We start from the raw sequence: 20780 nt of genomic DNA, 5'->3' as shown, positions 1-20780 counted from the left end.
TAACAGTACGTAGCGCAGAGGACGAAAGAGGACGAAACGGCTGAATTTATTGCCAGCATCGTCATCTCCGTGTAAGGAATCGAAACTGCGCGGGGGGGACTGCTGCTCTTTCCTCCTCTTCATCTGCACACTTCCAGCTTTTTCTTTTCTTTCCCCCCTCTTTTCTCTTGCAGAAGCATCAAAGTGAATTCCAGCTCCTGAAAGCACAGCTGCGTAAACTTGGCCAGATCTGGTGACATTGTAGCCTGTGTGTGTCTGTGTGGGTTTGTGTGTGTGTGATAAGCAGCCTGGATGGATATGCGGCTCACCGAGGGAATTTGAAAAGCAAAGGGGGATTACTATCGGTCCCTCTTTTGTTATAACCTCAAAATGGATGCCCACGTCAGGCTTTGGAGATGCAACTGGATTAGCCACTCTTCCGCTGATCTGCTTGACATCTGAGTGGCACAAGTGTTCAAAGTTTGGATAATCTCAAAGGCTGACGGTGTAGAATGCAGTCTGGAGTGAAGACGCTCTCCGCAGGTGGAGGTGCGTCACTCTGCTGCCTACTGCTCCTCTGGCTCATCTACTCCCATCTGCTCAGAGAGGGTAAGGGCACTTACAGCTATTTATTACTTTGCCAACAGCAGCAAGGTCTCTGAGGGCTTTTTATTGGGATGCAGCTGCACATGGTGTGGTCAGATCCTGTCATTCTGGGGGAAAATTCCTATTACGCCCAATTAAACAGCCTCTGTGCTCATCAGAAGTCAAATTACGGTGACCTTGTTGAACCTCTTTGCAGCCTGATTTGGCATCTCAGTAATAATATTCCCAGTCAGTGCATAGTGATGTTATTTTGCACAGTTTCATCATGTCTGATAGCACTATTATGTACCTAGGAGCTTTAGACCACCATTTCCAAAACACTTTTTAAGAATCTGAAATGCATTAAGAATAGTTATAACCTTCAGCCCAAACAACCCTGATTTTTTTCTGTTTTGATGCTGGACCAAAAATCAGGCTCTTTGCTGTCATGTGGGATAGTAATTTGGCGAATCTATAACTGAGCCTTAGGTGAAAAAACATCAGAAAGCCTTCAGCTATTGTTTTTCCACTTAGGTTAAGGCCTTTATATGCTTCCAAGCCATGTTTTCATCTTGAATAATGCATCCACTGGTGCAATTACACCTTCACCCTGACACAGAATAGAAAGCAAAAGGATGTTTCCCTGCACTTCATTGGCTGCTGTCCATAACACAACATTTCCGCCGCTGTCAGAGACAGAGAACAGGCTTAAAGTACTGGAACTTGTTGGGAGATGCTGAACACTAAGTTTGCAGATTAGATCTTTTAATCAAGCATTGGCCGGCAGCATAATTACCACTGTGGAGGAGGGATAGTGCCTACATCAATGTCTTTGGCAGCTTGCCGGGAACAAAAGTAGACATTGATGTGAAAAATGAACTGCCTGCGCGTTGAAATGTGCTCCCTTTGCCTCTAATTTGCAGTGTTTTCTCCCAAAAACGCTGCTGTCACCAGCCTCTAATTCCCACCCCTCTCAAGCCTGTGCATATTATCCAAGGAGCCACAGCTACCCTCCTGTTCCCCACAGCCATTTATTATTGACTCGTTTTCATCTGAAAGTGATCTCATTAGCACATGATTGTACAAATTACTCGATCAATCTCTTGTGAACTTTGTTGCCCTTCATATATTCCCAGGGTAAGTGAGATCTCCCGTGCATGGCCTGGTAGTTAAAACCTCTGGATATGATTTTTGGGGTAGACAGTCTCCCTGTTTGTTGCTGACTGGTTTTAGAATAAAATGTGTCATATATATATATATATATATATATATATATATATATATATATATATAATCATCAAAACCAAGTCATTTGAAGCTGGCTGCACTGACCAGTTACTGCACTCATAAAAGCAGCTCTGATTTTTTTAGCATTACAGTCTAAAAATATAACAAGATTCATTTGCAGTATTTCTTTTAGCATTTATAGCTAAGCATCACTGTTAGAGTCAAAGCACTGTTCACTTTCCATGAAAAGCTCGGCCAGTATGGCCCCTGAGGGCCTGAGAGCCACACTGTGTGCCGGTGAACTGGCGAGCAGGACTAACTTGAGGTTAGAGGCTGTGCTGCCTCCACCGTCTTCATAGCCCATCTGTCATGGCGACCAGGACAGGAAATCAAAGCCTAGCAGCTCTGTCCATGCACGCCATTGGGCCACCGTCGGTCACAATAAATGGCCTGTCGGCTGCTCTCAATGTTGCCAGTTTATTCAACAATAAATTTGGAATTGTCTGGGATTTTCGTACTTGGGCCACATTCCGGTTCAGTGGTGCAGCCAGGGAGCAGCGGTGACACATCTCTGCTTTGTCACTCACAAACCTCGGAGTTAGTATGAAAAGGGAGGGTGGAGTGCTGCATTTTTACCCACATTTATTCGCTGGAGGTGAAGGGATAGTTGGCCTTTGCTCTAACTCATCTGACAGAATTCTGTTGCCATGGCAGTAAATCATTAATTTGAAATAATTTGCTCAGATGAGACTTCTTAAATCTTTATTCATCTTTGATGCAACAGCAAAATCATTTCTGTGTTTCTCAGCTGCTCTTTCCATAGATTACTTATCAGCATGTGTAGTGTGGTATCTTTTCTTTGGATTTCCCATTAAGGATGTTTAAGCTGTCATAATTTCTCATTTTACCACAGATGATTATGTGAAACGGTTGTAGTAGCTAACCGATTTAGCAGCTCTCGCCTTCATTTTCATTCATCTTTTTGGCCTCTTTATATGCACTGTTTGGGTTTTCAAGCATTCGAATCTTTCTGAGACTAGTCTGATTGCAAATAGCGGTGGGTGACTGCCTTCATCTATAAAGCTCTGATGACAGCACTCAACACTGCTCAGCAGACAAACTTAGCAGCAAGTTGGTGAAGAAAGCTGAACCTCTGTTTTTCTCAGTAGAAGATGGAACTCTGAAAAGGGTTGAAAGCAGAGCCATTGAGTAAGACAGTCCAGTCACCGGGGGTTCTGAATTCGGGGTAAACAGTTCCTGCAAGTGCTTAGCGGGCAGTTGGAATGTACGCTTAAAACATACAGCCTTGTTTTTGTTTAACTACCTTTTAAAAAGACATCTCAGACTTCTGTGCTGCTATATCTCTATGGTGCAGCTAGCATAAGTTGCTAACCCCCGTTGCTAAACTTCTGTGAGTCTCCGTGATCCGCCATTGCTGTAAAAAAAAAAAAATGGTGAAGTGACTCTTCCATTCAACAGCTCTGGTTGAGAGGAGACTCCAAATTCATTTTATCTGCTGGTTAGCGGATCTAAACCTGTTGAACATTGAATGTGACTCTGAAAAACAAACAGAAACATATGATGTAAAGCAAAATATATTTAATACAAGAGAAGGTGGACAACCCAAATAAATGAAACCACAGGGTGATTTCCTGATCTTGGTGTTCTGTTTTGTACAGAAAGTGCTTCTCTATACAGCGCATGTGACGTGTCATGATTAACGTGTCATTTTGGTTTGTTTAAATAATCCAGTGAGTGCAACAATCTATCCTGTCACCCTGCTCTGCTGTCGACGCGGCTGACAGCACATTTATGAGCCACGTCTGTGGCCCGTGTCACTACATTTTGATGTGACTCACCGAGACTGTACAGAGAACAGGCTCATGCAGTTCAAGTATCAAAACCAGACCGATTTTACTCCTGATGAATTATTCTGTATCCTATCATGGTCATTTCCCCCCGATGTATATGAGAAAGCAAATCTTCATGGTGCACCAGAGAGATAAAATTCAAAATCTTTGGTTGGTATTCTCTTTTAACTCAGAGAGCAGGGCCTATCCATCCAAGCATTAAACTAATCAGAGTACCGGAGAATTACTGACTTTTTGAAGTGAAAAGAATGATTTCCATTCCAGTCTTCTTCAAGGCGGCATTTTAAGCATGCAAAGGGAGACCTACTTTGATTATGACCTTGGCTGTAAATTGTAAGCAAATCATTGAGACCTGCTTATATAGGCGGTGGGGCTTTAAAAGTATGAGCATCTTTATGGAACAAAATGAAAAGAATTTTTACAGCTAAATCAATTTGGCAGCACACAAAGCTCATATTTCATAACTCCCCGAATATAAATTCTTTCTAGCCGTCAGCTTTGACCTCCCTTGTGGTTGACTGTAGCGCACTACTCAGTGTATTTCTGCATTGTTATTTTCTCTGCGGAAATCTCTGGGCTTGAAACTGCTCCATCATTGGCAGAGTGGTGTAAATGATTTGAGTTATGTTCCTTCGGACTTCTGTCCCTTTCTATTTTCTGCCTGATGCCGTGATCATATTTTCTGAGAGGGAATGTGCTTGAGTGTTAAAGCTCACACAATCCCGCATTACTGTACAGTACTTATGGGGTCGTAATAGTCCTCTGATGTTCACCATTTTCTCTGTGTTTGCAGTAAAGAAGGAGGGCATCATGGAACGCTATCTGGGGGGGAATTTGAAATGAGTCACCGTGGCTTTATACAGTCATCTCTGCGCTACATTCAGCAGAGCTACTGTTTGCATTTGCAAGGCATATTGTACATTCGCTCTCCATGCCTCTAGCCTGTTTTCATCCACAGCAAATTGTTTGAGCGCACTCTGTATTGTAATATTCTGCAGCTGTGCTGTGCGACAGCAAAAGAAATGCATTCAAAGCCATCTCAGTCATGTGAACCGTACCACAGGACAGACCTGAAATACACTGTGAGTCCTAGCAGGGGATGGATGTAAGGGGAATGTTTTCTATTTTAAAGCTGCCCTTGGCAATGTCACACAAAGGTTGCAGACAAACTGTACAAAAAAATGAACTTGGGGATCTTGAAGTTCTCTAATATGATGTTAGCAGACTACACAGCATGCTTTTGCTTTCTAGTGAGAAAGGAGACAATCTAAAGCTACTGTGCCCCGCTTTCCCCAAGGGAGTGCCATCCTACGGCGGCTACGGGAAGTTTCAATTTTTCATTCCCTGTGGGTGGAGTAGTGTTCACACCTGACACGGGAATTAAATTTGAGCAAATAGAGCCCATTTCTGGTGTCTCAGTTGGCAGGGCGGCAGTGCCTTTCAGTGGTTGCTTGTGATTGTCTGAAAATCACACTTGATGCAGCTTAAAAAATTCTGTCATTCGAATGCAGAGCTCAGCATTCGAATATGAGCAGCTTCTCAAGAGAGAACAACAAGGAGCAGACTGACTGAGGGCTAGCACACTGCAGAGAAATGTTCTTTATCTAATAACATAATTCATCCCACCCCAAATGCTCCAACATCTCCCTACCATTACACCCGATTCCTTTCGCACTGTTTTATTTGAAATTGCATAGTTACCATTACAGGTCCTCTAACATCAGCAGGGAGTTGTTCACTTGTATAATTATCAATCGGACTAACATAGAGTATTCAAATAGCATGTGAAATTAAGTGGTGGCACATGTTATGCTCCACTGCTCTGCTGCCCTACTTGTTTAGCAGCAGAAGATCACGGCGATGTCAGGAAGCATATAGCACGGGGTCAGTCAAACATCTGCCTCTCTCACCTGGTGTCCTATTACATGCTACCTACTGCGCTGCACGCGTCAAGTGCTGTTAAGGTAATGAGATGGACTTGGCTGCGGCTGCCTTGGCTACCATATGCACAGTCAAATAAGCTGGCTGTTTGATGTCATCCTGAGTTGTTAATAGAAGCCAGAGCTGTGAGATCAGAATGGACATGAGGAGAAGATCATGTAAAAGTTCGGGCTGCAGTGGCGAATAAATCCAGATTAACTCACTGAAATTACCTTTATGTTTGTGGGATTGAGTTTATTAGCTTCCTTTGAGGTCGTGAAGCAGAGTAACAGTATTTTAGAGTGATCTCTTACTTAAGTTAGCTGAGTCTATATGTGCCACAATTGGTGTTGAAATAATTATCATCTATTAGAAAGCCAATTTCAAGCAATTTCAAGAACTTTAAACTATCGTTCTTATAAACTATAAACTATAGAAATTCTTCTGTGTGAACAAGAAAGTCATTTGACCCCACAAGACAATAACTTATGTACACAAAAACCAAAACCAAAGGAAAATCCCACACTGGGCTTCACTGACTCACATTACTGAATCAGAAAAATTTGAAAATTATTCAAGGTCTTCTTATTACAGATTTTTGGGATACCAGTAAAAATTAATGGTGTAACATAAAGTTATATTCCAAGTACACCAAGACTTACAGTGGGAGTCCATTGTCAGGCTCAGACTACAGTCATGCACACTCTCACTCTGTGCAGTCCTGTGAAAAACTAAGTGCAATCTTGCTGCTTCCAAAGGAAGTAACAGGGTAAAAATGCAAATGCAAATTAACAGGATACTCAAATGCAGCTGATCAACAGCAAGTGTGAGCGCCTCTATAAAAACAGAGGTTTTTGTAAATTTCCTGGTCAGTAGCAGGTGTGTGTTAAAGATGAAGTCCCAACAAATTCACCAAAAAGCCTTAAAATCGACGTGAATGAACAAATGCCCACAATTCTCAATGACCTGAAGCAACGCTGTGAAGAAGAGTGGCCCAAAATTCGTTCACAGTGATGTGAGAGACTGAGAAAGTCATATGGAAAATGATCACTGTAAGTTATTACTGCCAAAGGTGTTTCTACATACTTTGAATGGGCTGTGCTCAGTTGTCCTTATAACAACTTCCTTTTTCACATGACTGCACATTGTGTCTTTCTGTTACAGTAGTCACTATCTCAGCTTTGTCAGTTACAGTCAAAATCTTGTGACTGAAAAACATGATAGTTTGCATGTTCCTCTCTTTCATGGTGTTTGGGATGTAATCGGTAAGGAGACGTGTTCCAGAAAAAGAACTTTAAAAATCACTGACACACAAAGTGGTTTGTCTGATGCTGGCACTTGTGTTTTCAATTTCTCAGCTCCATCCAGCTTCAACAATTCTTCGTATTTTTCTTTGCTATGTCTAAAATTGTAGAGCTGGTGTAGAGCACTGCGCTCATTTGGGTCATCCTCACAGAGGTGGTGGAGTCATGGTGGAAGAATCAAAACATTTCTATCATGCTAGTCTTCCTGTCATGAGTCATCTCAGGTGCAGCATCAGTTTTCATCCATTATGACACAGCATGCAAGATAAAAAGACCAGTGGTACCCATTTTGTACTATTCCTGGCCCAAAGCTGCACTCTACGTCTTCCAGTTTGGTCTGAAGCAGTTGTTGGGCAGAAAAGAATCAGATAAACAAGAGTATAAAGCCTAGTACAGGGAAGGGTGTTCATTTCTACAAATAAAGACAACGCAAACTGTGTTTTTCCAGTGCTTATGTAACTTTGTAAGTTATCAGACAAAATTTTCAAGGTCCTCTGTGGTTAAATTGTTCAGGAAACTGGTCATAGTTAATGTCACACAAAGAATTTTAACTTCCCTTTATCCGGTCGTTAAGTGATGACATGACGAATCCTACTTCCGAGTATAAAGTAGTCTGCGTTTAATATGGCTTTTGTATTGTTAACATGTTTAATGTTTTGTATTTTCTTCTATTTAATCTCAAAAAGCTCCTAAAACAGTCAGTGAGCACTGTTGACCTACCTCGGCTTTTATTACCGCTAATCGTTTATTTAAGCTCAGTTTTTAAAGCCTTAGGATGTAACTACAGCCCAGCCCATGCAGCAGTATATGAATGACTAACCTCGTATTGTGGATGGATTATCTCAGTTGTTCTCCTGGATGAAGTTTAGTCCTTTTACAGCATAGGTGTCAAACTCTGGCCCGCAGGCCAAATTTGGCCCGCAGCCTACTTACATTTGGCCCGCGAAGCCATACCAAATTACTATCAGAGCTGGCCTACTGGTATTATACAGCTAATATATATATTGTTTAGTATTAAGCTTTGCTTGTTCCATATTCAGTTTTTCAGCAAAACGTGTTTGAGTCCATAAGAAAAGATTCATTCTTATATCTGGAGGAATAAATATATTTCAATAAATATTAACGTTAGCCCGCGACTTTGTTCCAGTTTTGAATTTTGGCCCACTGTGTATTTGAGTTTGACACCCCTGTTTTACAGCATCCTGCCATGCGATTACATTTGTTCCTGACCACCGAGAACACTCACGTTAACTTTTATCGAGTGGAAAAAAGTTAGCTTTTTTATATTATGCTAACATAGATGTGTCGCTAGCGGTCACGTAGCACATCATTATATACCAGCTAGCCAAACTTCAGTAACCCTACAAACGTCACTGCTGTTTAGTTTTCTGTCTTCATTTATGTTGGAAGTGATAGCAGAGCTGTATGTTTTCATTTGTTTCCAAAACCCCGCAGTCAGGACATGCTATATTGTATTTAGATAGAAGCTAGCGAGCTAACTCCCTGCTAACTTCTAACTCCGTTAAATGTCATAAATTCCGTTTTCATGGATGCCTGATCATTTTATTAAAGATGAAAGACTTTAGACAGTTTTTCAACTCTCAGTAATGCCATAGTGTTCGTTTGATATATGGACCCGCAGCGGAGTTTAGGCCCAGACACGGCTAGTGACGTCAGACTTAACGACCGGATTGTGCAGTTGTGTTTTTTTTTTAGCACCACTTATGGCTCCTGTGAACCTTGATCACACCAGAGAGGTTCTAAATAAGAGAAAATGTGTGAACATGATATGTTTTGTGCCTCTTAATATTAAATACACTTTTTTTGAGGGTGGCGTTCTGTCTCCGAGAGACCCTCTTTGTGTCCTTGTCACTGCAGTTTTTGCTATTTTGGGGGGCTTTGGAAAGGACAGTCATTAATTGTTTCCTTCCTTGTTTCCTGTTTCCTTCTTCCCAAATGCTGGGTAAGCATCACTGAGCAAGATGCAGATCCCAAAGATTTCACCTTGACACCACCACTAATGTGTATTTATTTGTGTGTGTGTTTGTGTGTGGCTTAATGAGAGGATTTGCAGAGAGCTTTGTCCTCAGAAAAAAAAATAAGTGGAAAGCACTTTATAAAAGCAGTCCATTTAAAAAGTTGATTTAATCCATAATCAAAACAATCATTAGTGTGTCCCTAAACACAAGACAACTACAAGGAAAGCATAAATGTGCTGTGTGAGATAGCTGGCTGATGCTGAATGGGGGTTTTAGCCACTTTTAATTACATTTAAAAAATTGATAAAGGCAGCCACTACTAATCAGTTATGACAGATTACCTGCATCATTAACATTTATAATTTTTCCTGCAATGTTTCCAGTCTCCCACAGAAGATCTGCTGGATTCATATCAGATTCTATACATGCTAATATGATTGTCATGCTCTCTAAACTAGCGTTTTGTTGCCAGCCCCATTTTCATTCTTGAGAATGCCACTTCTGTCACAAAAGGAGCGCACAATGGAATGAAGATAATCACTCACACTTATTATTGTATCTGAGTGCGGTGATTAGAGTCAGATTAGAAAAGTGGTCGGAGTCAGTTCCGGATGTTTAGGCCAAACCAGCACAGAGGAGCTTTGTGCTATAGCTTTGGTCCCTATAGGGAATAATTCCAAACACAATACGTATTGTCATGAATAATTAACTGCACCACTCTACAAGATGTGGAATTTTTTATAAATATAGTGCAAAACTGTATCTTGGAAAGTCGCGTTGTGCAATAAAACATTGTGAAACCTCGCTTCCATGTGTTTCAAAGCTCCAGTAATTACAATCTATAAAGGAAGATTGTTTTAATATGGAAATGGAATCCTAGTCATAGTTCATTCAGTGCAGCCTCTCATATAATTTTATGGCAAATTCCCTGAGGAGAAACAGAGCTTTTCTCACAAGCTCCCAATGTGGTTTCACTTGTACAGGAGCAGCGCGGCGCTGTCTCCTGCGGATGTCCGTTAAATCTGATAAAGCTTTTTTAATTTTTTTTTTAAATCAGTTAAGACTGACTTCTGATGTATCTGCACAGTCTTAATTAAAGACACAAACAAGGAAAAAAAAGATAAGCTAGAAAGGACTGAAAGTTTTTATTGGTTAGTACAACTAAGAAACAGCAAACTGCTGCAATCAGCTGCGATGTTAACAGGAATGATGATAATTGGCGGCTTTGTATATTCACGGTCCGTCGCTGAGGTCGTGCCAGTGTGGTGTATCTAGAGCCCAACGGCTCTTAGTCCAGCAGTGATGCACACTGAATCAGACTAACAATGTGAAAGCAAGTGTGGACTCCTGGCAGCCTGTTTCAGGCAGAGTTATTAAGATATTTGTGCGCCTGTACTTTGGTGATCTGCAGTGTGTCTGATCAAAGAGCTGATATGTAGAGCACAGACTCACATCTTTGCTCTAACCTGTGTGCGTTTGGTCCCCTGTGTGTGTCTGTGTTGCCAGTTAGCACTAGCATAGTGTTATGATTCACTGATAAGGTGATCAAGCTGCCAGTCGGTGCTTAAAGCCAGTGTCTACTACTTCTTGTTGTCATTTCTGACAGGATCCAGGGCCTGTTCAGCGACCATTCCCATCCTTCAGTCGGCGCTCTCCTCGCTGCCACGGCCATATGTGCATTTCATCATGTGAAACAGAGACGAGGCAAAGTGTCCTCACACCACTGAGTGACAGAAACCCTCTGTCACATGAATTAACTCCTGTACGTATGATGGAGCGCTGGCCATGGCTAAGGGCGCTTTACAAAGCAGCTACCCCCACCCACACACTACACAACTCACCACTTCAACTCCCCCAGCGCCTTACTGTTGTCTTCCTTCAGGCTTATTACATGAAGCCCATTCATCTGTTCAGTGTTGAGCACTGATATCTGATGGCACCTCTGTCCTCCAAGCAACAACCAAGTATACAGGATCTCGCCTCAGCAGAAAAACGAGAGAGGCGGGTGGGCTGAGTGATGGTGGTGCGTGGTGGAGGGTGGCCAGCAAGGCTGATGTTATGAAATTAGATTTACATAGCAGATCTCTGTAGAGCTGGTTTTGTTTTATGGCTCTTAACACTTCTGGAGGTAATTTTATGGAAAAAGTAAACCAGTCTTATCAGCTTAAATAGCAAAGTGTGGCTGTCAGTGGAAACTGCAGCCCATTCGTTGATCTATTAACTGAGAGGCTGAGATACCCCGTAAGCCTGTTTTTGATGTCAAGTAGCACTGCTGGAAGTGAAAAGTACTTCCAGCAAACGAGTAGGGCAGAACAAGTCGGATAATATGATTAGCCAACTCTGGTGTAGAAATATAAAGTTTGACCTGCACGGCGGTAGAGAAAACATTACCTACAACTGAGGAGTCCCTCCTCTGTGGACCAAGTATGTGGACCTAACCAAGTATTTTGTTGCTTAAACACAAACAAACTGCAACTAGAAAATATAAAATGAAAGAAGGTTTAATGCCAGAAAGCTCTGAAGGAAAAGCAGTCAACCCGGCAAGTTAATTTTTGCCCGTGAGTCTATCTATCGCCTACCTAACTATCGTTGCTATGGACAGGAAGTATCTCAACTTGGTGAATTATGCTAAAAGAAATGCCGCAGGGTCACCTTAAATCTTCACAGACATCTTGCTCTGATACTTGGATGTCTCAGCACTGCTCAGGTAATTTTATGAGTCATTTGTGTTCATCAACAACCCTTTCAACCTTTGCCATTATTGCGCTCATTTCATGCTACATAGCAGTTAGCGTCTCACTTAATGAGCATTTGAGTGTGGCGGGAAGCGACTAGAAGCAGCAGCATAAAGGAGCTATGGTTGGTGAATGCCAAGGATTGACCTTACAGGAACTGCAGTACACACTCTTCTCTAATCTGCCTTTTCTCTTAGATGTTTTGAAGAATGGAGAACCTCCCCTTCATACACCCCCCTTGCCCCTCCCATGTAGTTCATCTGCAACTAAAGCATGCTTGCAAAATGTAGATTTCTCCAGTTTGTGTAATTAATTTAAAGATAACACTGTGGCAAACTTGGAAAAGCTGCTTATACACGTGTCCCTGGCCAGGGAGTTATCCATCAATTTGTAATGCCTGGAGAACTCTGAAGTAATTCTCTGTGCTTGGACAGAACTATAAGAATAGCACACACACACACACACACACACACACACACACACACACTCACACACACACACACACACACACACACACACACACACACACACACACACACACACACACACACACACACACAGATTTCTGAGCAAGGTAATCATCACTTTAAGACATTCTGTCCATTTGCTGTCTCAGTAGAGCTTAGCTTGGCTTGAAAATTGGTCTGTCTGGTGTAGGAGCAGTGCCCAGCAGCCTCTACTCCGTCAACCAAGTAACATTTTATTTCTGTCAGTGGTCCAACTCATTTGGATAGTCAAATAAAAAAGAGCAAAAAATAAATAAATGTGGCTTCAAACAGGGTGTGAGAGTGTTAACCTCACATTGTACGTTCGGGCATGGCTGTGAGTTCTCTGTTTAATTATTGCGACTGCCTGTAAAGTGGATATTTTCAGGTACATGCGAGGATAAGTTATCTACAAATGGCCAGTGTTGTCAATTTCACGGCGAGAACAGTCTTGATGTTTCATTATTTAATGGGTTGACTGCTATGAAATTTGCAGAGAACATTCATGCTCACAGTCAGAAGAAGTCTTTAGATTTTGCCCATTACGTGAAAAAAATCAATAAGTTGTTTTATGGTGCTCTCATATCTCGGAGCCTCTGACTCGTGTGTTTGTTATTTTGCAGTTATGGGTAGCCAAATGGAAGATGCTCTTTTAACTGATTTTTTTTCCCTGCATGATCCCTGTAAGGCACTTTCATCAAGAGAACTCTGTCATGCTGTATTAAAACTGAAAAAGCATTCTAGCCGCCTGCTTTTAAAGCACTAAAAACTTTCCTGACATTTTTAATGAGAATATTAAACTCTTTAGTGGAACACAAAGCCAAAAAGGTAAAAAAAATGTCTCTTTGCAAACAACAGCCAGCCTGTCGTTTTCACCTTTGAACACCAGTTGCTCCTCTGTAATAAGTTCATTACTGACTCATTATGCTAATGTGATGTACTTTATCCTCACTGCTGTGTTTGGCAGGCCAGTTGGCGGTGGGAACCTGCGAGATAGTGATGCTCAACAGAGACAGCAGTGTTCCCAGGCGGACCATCGCCAGGCAGACAGCCCGCTGCGCCTGCAGGAGAGGCCAGATCGCCGGCACCACCAGGGCGAGGCCGGCCTGCGTAGATGGTGAGTTCAGTGACTTCTCTAGCCCAATGGAGAATAAATATTAGAGAACGTAGCTGGAGTGATTCAGTACAGCGGGAGAAGAAGTCACTTTGGCAAGCAACTGAATCGGCTGGTGTGCTATAAACATAGAAACAATCTAATTAAAAAGTGTAATTGATGAAAAAAAAGTTCAAAGTAATTTCAATATTTCTGTAACACAATGGATTTTTCCCCCATGCTTGAAGAAAAACTATTTGTATTTCACCTATAACAACTATATTGCAGTCGGCATGTCAAAACCTTTTAATATTTCCCTATATGAAGCCTGTTGTATGCAACTCCACCTTTACCACCATAAATTGAACAGCTGTAGTTCAATTAAACTATTAAAGTAGAAATATTCTCTGAGCATTTAGGGTTTTTTTTTTTTTTAATTTTAAGATTTTTTTTAGGGAAGTGTTTTTCATCAAGAGTTAAGGATCGAGTCTCCTGGCACACTTGTGTGCTACATATGATCACTAGCGGCTGGTTAGCTTGGCTTACACCCTAACCCTAACACCACTAGCAGAGTCTCCAGGATGTACAAGGAATGATCTCTTGTAAAATATGATTGTGATATTTCTATACTACTGTTAATAATGAACCTCAGAGATGCCTGCAGGCAGGGTTTAGTTTTCTTTGTACGGAGCCAGGCTAGCAGTTATTCTTTCCAGTCTCTATGTTAACCTACACTAGCTGGCTGCTAGCAGTGGCTTCATACTTAATTGAACAAGTTGTGTCAAACTTTTTACTCTTGTTGAGTGTGGGATCTCGATCTGTGTTTCTGAACAAAGTGGGAAAAAGTGGGAAACCTAGTCATGTATTTACTTTTGTACATTTTTTGCAGTAATGCAGGAGTGGAGAACAATGAAGTATTTGAATAAATCTCGTGCAAAAAAAAATAATTTGATAGTTTTTAATGTATGTAATTGCATTGTAATTTCACAAACCTAGGAGTGCTCTCTGGATGCTCTGGTCCCGTTGAGAAAAGCTGAATAATACACTGTAAAATAAAACTAAACACCAAAATTAAAGTAGTGACATAAATACTGAAAAAAACATTTTAGTTAATGGAAATAAAAAACAAAACTAAATTCAACTGATGCGATATTTATATGCCAAATCATAACAACAATCAATTCAAGTCTAGCAATCAGACGACCTCCTGTGATGAAGCACTTGGCGAGTGTGGGAAGCAAAAACCTTTAACAGGAAGAAACCTCCAGCAGAACCAGGCTCAGCGAGGGGCAGCCATCTGCTGTGACTGGTTGGAGATGAGACAGAGAGACAGGACAAAAACAGCTGTGGAAGAGAGCCAGAGATTAATAATAACTAATGATTAAACGTAGAGTGGTGTATAAACACATGGAGAGTGAGCCCACAGCAGTCTAGGCCTACTACAGCATAACTAAGGGAGAGTACAGGGTCACCTGACCCAGCCTTAACTATAAACACATAGAAATTTAAGCTTAATTTTAAAAGTAAAGTGTGTCTGTATCCCCAAATCCACACTGGAAGCAGGTTCCCCAGAAGAAGTAACTGCGGAAAATAACACTATTTAAAATAAATTAGTTTTTCCTTTGATCCATTCTTGCTTTGGTCAAATTTCCAAAGCAAGGAAGCTTTGATAAATGTATCTTTACTGGAACTGGGATATCTGAAACTAAACTCTAAACTAAACTGATCTGCAAACAAAATGAAAAAAAAAAAATCAACTTCAGGTTAAAATATCGCCAAGACCAATAATACATGCGATAATGACACGTGGAATCATTTCCTCTGTCACAACAGCATCTACAGACCTTTTTCATGGCAGACATTTTGACATAACAGGAACATCATGACAAATTATAAGAGGAAAAGCACAGGTGTAACTATTAACAATAATGTCTCTGTTCCAGTAGGAGTCCCATTTCAGTGAAGCAAAATGCACAATACCGCAGCCCTGCATCGGCTACTCCTGAGTGGAATGCAGTTGCTGTTTTCTGTCTGTCCGCCTGTGTCGTGACTTCCAAACGTGCTGCTGGACAAACCTGCTGTTGCAGGAACTACGGCACCGCTGTGTCGGTCTGACTGTCCTGTCTTTGGACAGCCTTTGTCAAAATGGTAGCGTCGTAACCATGCACTATGCAGTCATGAAACTTTACCAACCCAAGGAGAATGGAAGAAAACAGGACAAAGAGTCATTAGCCACTTTACAGCCAAGTTATTAATGTCAAAAATATCCTAATGCAAAGCAGCATCATCTCCCCCGTTTGACACTGGGTAAAAAGCCAGACTTCAACAACAACAGAGCGCAACCTGTCCTCAATAAGCCCAATGAACAAAATGTATTGGCTTCCTTCTCTCTCCATTAAAAGTAAGTGCCGATGTAATTTGGTTGTTTAACCAGCCAATCGATAATCACTTTGCATGTCTGACTTTTTGATGCCTTTTAGACTGTTTTACTCCTAACTGTGTGATTGGTTGTCTGCATTAGGCCTTCTTCAGTCAGCCACTGTGACATCAACAAATTAGTAATTGCTTTGTGTCTCCAGCGTGTATTGGGTTGAATTTTCCTCCTCCTTTTCCTCCTCCACCTGGGTTTTTAAAAAAAAAATAAAGATCACTTGTAATGGAGACTCCAGTGTTCATCCACTTTGTAGATAAGATTTTATACTTTAGAGCCCCTGTCTCTGAGCCATTGGACAGTATCTAGCTAAGGGTGATAAGAACGATGAAAGGGATGGGAGGGGTGTGATTGGAGCTCACAATATCACAATCAGATGCACCATTAGTTCCATCATGCGATGACTCATGTTGGCCTTAATCTAATATCCCTGACACCAGAGCCCCACAGTCCATGTCATCCTCTCGGCGCGCTGCTTTTAACCACCTCTCCCTCTCCGCAGACATTTTTCCATAACACTCAACAGATGCTAATTAATTTACAGAGAACTATGATTACAGCAGCAGGAAATTGATTATTACTGGCTTCCTGCCGCACCACACCCTACGCTCCATTAATAGCCAGCGCATTAAAGTTGGGACCTGTTGCTTGCAGGGTCATATTAAGATTTTCTGCTGACAGCTGAGCTCGTCAGTCGTTGCCAGGATTTTAAATGGAATTAGTGTGTATTGCACCAAAATGCAGTGGATTTAATGATGCCTGTGCTCACATATCCTCTCTAACCTTTTAGCTGAGAGCATATTCATTTACATTCACTTTAATGGCCCTTCCCATAAATCCTCTTTTGCCCTTCTAAACACATAAACAATTCACAGACTTATAAATAGGTTTATATATTTCTGTATCTCACCAAGGCCGGGGATCATTCTTTCAGTGTTCCACTTTCTTCCTGATCAGTTTTATACAACACTTTCACAGCTGCAGAAGAAGTGGATCACTGCCCTTTTGTGATCCTGTGATAGAACAGTGACCTTTAATGAAAGTGGAACCGTCACTGACTCTCCGTCTGTGGCATGTAAACAAAGGCGAGCGAGCCTGCCTGATACGGGGTGTTTACAGCTATGACTAATTTTGGAAACATATGGTGAACGGAGCACAAAAATCTCATTTGTTTTTCAGGTTAAAGAGTAACTTAAACAAATTCCTTTTTGTGACGGAGAGCTGTGGTTTATATGCATGTCCATATGGTGTTTCTTTTGTGTGCTCGAAGACAAGCAGTCAGCTACATGGCTGAGCGTTTTTTGCCTGGGAGCTGCAGGATGTCAGTGCAGTTTCAAACACAACAAGACTAAGGAACCAATCCCGTGGATGCGGCTTGTTAGAACTGAAAATCGGGAACAAGGTTTATCCGACATTGGCGCATTTTTAGCTGCTTGATTACGCAGTCATATCAGGAGCTTGTGCTATTTATGTGTGCTCCTTCCTTTTTTTTTTCTATCCTCTGCTCTCTGTTTCAACATTTCTGCGTCATGGCCCGTGTATTGTGGTGAAACCGACACACACAGAACAGAGAAATTGAGAGGCGGGTTGCCAGACTTGATTTTAACTAGTTATGTTACTGTAAGTGCAATAAAAGTGTTAATAACTCTAAAGTTGTGCTTGTGATAACAACTGGCCTTTTTAGTGCACTCTTTATGACTGAACCTGCCGATGGACAAGTTAAGCAGTGTTTTCTGATATCTGGCCAGGCAGGCGCTGTGTCCTCCTTCATCCTGCAAGAGAACCCATGAGTGGTGCTCTCACATCCAGAGGGAGAGTGGAAGCACGTTGCAGACAAGTAGCTAAGAGAGGATATGGCTTTAATTTCTCTGTATTTGTGGATCCGCATTTGAATGAGGCCACTAAATGAGACAAAGGTGTGCATTTGGGTGTTACAGATTGGATGTTACAGTTTGTAACACAAAGAGGTCTCCTCGTCTTACAAAGTGAGGACACTGTTGCGAATCGCTTGCTCATAAAGGATCATCGGCTCGTTGGCTTTCTCTTTGCAAAGTCTTTAGCTTACAATACAAAGCACCTTGAGATGGCTTTTGTTGTCAATGGGTGGCACATACTCTAGTTAAAACTGGATTGAACGGAATATGTAACTATTCATTTTATAAAGCGGTAGAAAGATCAAGAGCATGCTCATACATAATACCAATAGCTATTAAATGCTGAGACCAAGGATTGAAAAATTAAGATGTGTGCTGACTTATGATTAGCAAATAACTGCAATGTCCCTGGTTCACTTCTAGTGGGATATATTTTTGCCACGTCATAGTCTTCTCTAGTTCCCCCGGTTTCTGCAGCTGGATCTACACGTTCAATATCTAATAAGAAATATGGAAGGTTATTTTTGCGGGGGGATAACTTGTCTTTTGGAAGTAATAGAGCATTTTTGTAAAGGTGTGAGTCACAGATGCAACAGTGTCAAATCCTGTTATATCTCGACAACCTGCACGGTCCACCTTTATTTCCAGTAGTGTGATTAAAGCTGGTAAAGACATCAGATCTAAGGATATCAAAACTTTAGCTGTTAGCATGCAAATAATGTATTATGAATTAGTACCCAAAGATATTGCAGACATTAGGCGACTGACCTAATAGAACAAAGGCCAGTTCATCTACCAGGATCCATAAGCTAGATCAGCTCAATGATCAGCACCATGGACAGCGATCAAGGAAGCTTTATTGAGTGAATTCAGACTTTAGATATGTCCTTTACAAACATCTACATAACTGGTTTTGGAGATGTAGTGTTTTAACACTGGAAAATTAACAGCTGAATACACTCAACAGAGTATAGAGGTAAAACCTTTGATTTTCACCTGAGGTAGAATAATGTTCCAACATTTCCATTGTCAGCTATGGTGAGTGGTAATGTGATTACAGTCAGAACTGAAGCTTTGATAAACATCCATTTTTACCCAATAGGTATGACCAGTGTGGAGGGTTATTCGTATTTATGTTTGTCTGTTACTGGATTTTCAAAGAACTGATGCTTGTCAGCTTTGGTTGCTGTGCACAGAACTTTGGGAGATTGACTTTTCACACTACACACTGATAAAGTGCACAGTTTGACATTTGACCCCGTGAGCAGCTGACCTTTTGGAGTGTATACGTGCAATTTACACTGTGAGCACAGATTGGATCAAGTCATCGGCAGAGTTATAATCACCACGAAAAGCTCTGGGATTTGAGGGCCTTTACGGTTTCCTGTAATGAATCGAAACTAAAATCCAAGGCTTAGTCTGATGTAACCTCTGAGACATTTTCAAAGTTACTACAATCTGCAGCTGATGGCTTAACAGAGGCAATTGGACAATTCTTCTTATCTCCCTTGCCGTCCTGCTTGTATTCTGCCTTCAGTAATTACATAACGACAAAACTATCTAAGCCTCAAAGTGAATAAAGTCTGTTGTTACCTGTGAATATATGAATTGATTAGCCTAGACGGTAGCTGCATTGCTTGTGCAGTATGACATATTACCGAGTTGTTCCTCCTGTTTTTTTTTGTTTTTTTTACTTCACTGAACATGTTGCAGCAAGGGCAGTGGCTTTTTTTCTGCAAGTTACTTCTTTTGATACTCTTTTTGTAGGCGTATTTCAAGCTTTTTTGCCCTCTTTTTGTGCTGCTGTATGTCAGGGTTGTGCAGGTTTAGTCTGCACACTGTACACAGGAGGATTATGTGCTTTTCCTTGCTTGTCTCCCTGCTCTCACTCTAATCTGCTCCCCGAGTCTCTCCTGCTCCCTTTCTCTGCGTGGCCCGTTGTTGCCATGCCACCACATCACACGGTAATCGTATGAAGCTCGATGGCCACCATGATAAGAGGCTGCAGGGAGACCGTTTATATGCTGGGTTCAAGCTTCTCGTTTTGCGCTCAGTCAAAGCGTTATTGACAATAAACGGGCAAAAGAAGTGATTTAGAAGAAGCATCAAAACAAAACAAAAGCAGAGGTTTTTTTCGTATTTATATTGCAGACGCATAGCCGAGAGGATTAGATGTACTCTTTATTTTAACTGCAGACAGAGCCAGGCCCTCGTTTTAAACAAGCGTGACTTTGAAAAACATGTTTGCTTCTGATCTGACATTCATTTGCTAGTGTTGTTGGCATAGTTTGCCTGCAGTGCTAACAGCACTTCCTTCCATATTTACCTCATCTTGATCATTTTAATATTTATTGAATGTATATTTCATAGCAGCAGTTTCATGAGCAATTTCATCTTTCATATGGAACACAGCCATGATTATTCAGTGTTGCATAAGCACAAAAGAACGTGTAAAGTTAATTTTAATTGAATTGAATTTGTTGCTCTTGTTTTTTTTTTCTTTCTGTTTAGGAGAAATATTTTTATTCACCAAGGAGTTCAAATGTTTCTTTTATTTGCAATTGCAATTTAAAAAAAAAGGATGTGCTGATGTTTCACATTAAAAGCCCTCTATGCAGAGAGTAAAAACACCTTTAAGATTTTTATTTAATAGTTTTTCATGGAAATGGAGTCACCCTGCAATCTACAAGCGTTTGATTACTAGTGTGTCTAAGTGCGCTTTTTACTACCTTTGAATGAACTTTCTATGGAACGTTGCTTTCAACAGTGATGCCAAGAAAAGATTCGGTGCAGTGACAAAATTCAGCTTTAGAAAAAGACGAAAGGCTAATGACAAGTGATAAAAAGTCTTGTTGTATCACTGTTGCATTTGTAACTTTGATAGTTGTCCCCTGTGTAGTTAAAGGAGTGTAAATTTTCAGTTGAATTCAATTTTATTGTATTTATACAGCAGCAAATCACAACAGTCAACTCAAGGCGCTTCACATTGTAAGGTAGACCCTACAATAATATGGAACAGGTATTTTCTGAAAATACAATATTTGGCATCTGGTTAATTTTGACCCTCTGTAATTGACCAATAGTTTGTTGCTCATGAAAAGCCAGTTGATTGATGGATTAACCCAGATTGGTTATAACCACTTCATAAACATAAAAAAATTATTTTTTTATGGTACAACTCTACTAATGGTTTATTGATTTCTGATCAGTGGAGCGTAAACTTCCCATCTGTGTCAACAACCACAAATAAAACACTACCCACCAGAAATGCAAAGCAAGTCCCCCCAAAAAACTGCA

The 20780-nt window shown here is 41.0% G+C and overlaps 1 protein-coding gene across 1 annotated transcript in view; it reads left to right on the top strand.

Moving 5' to 3' along the window:
* The window catches only part of tafa5l (TAFA chemokine like family member 5, like), a 44465-nt gene that overhangs the window by 469 nt on the left and 23216 nt on the right, over positions 1-20780 (top strand). Inside the window, exons 2-3 of the mRNA XM_026153223.2 lie at positions 174-588; positions 13053-13202. Coding sequence (XP_026009008.1) covers positions 492-588; positions 13053-13202 — 247 coding nt within the window. The 5' untranslated portion in view covers positions 174-491. The remainder of the gene's footprint in view (positions 1-173; positions 589-13052; positions 13203-20780) is intronic.

This window comes from Astatotilapia calliptera, chromosome 20, assembly GCF_964374335.1.
Source record: "Astatotilapia calliptera chromosome 20, fAstCal68.1, whole genome shotgun sequence".
NCBI classification, from domain to species: domain Eukaryota; kingdom Metazoa; phylum Chordata; class Actinopteri; order Cichliformes; family Cichlidae; genus Astatotilapia; species Astatotilapia calliptera.
This window is presented reverse-complemented; position numbering and strand designations above follow the sequence as displayed.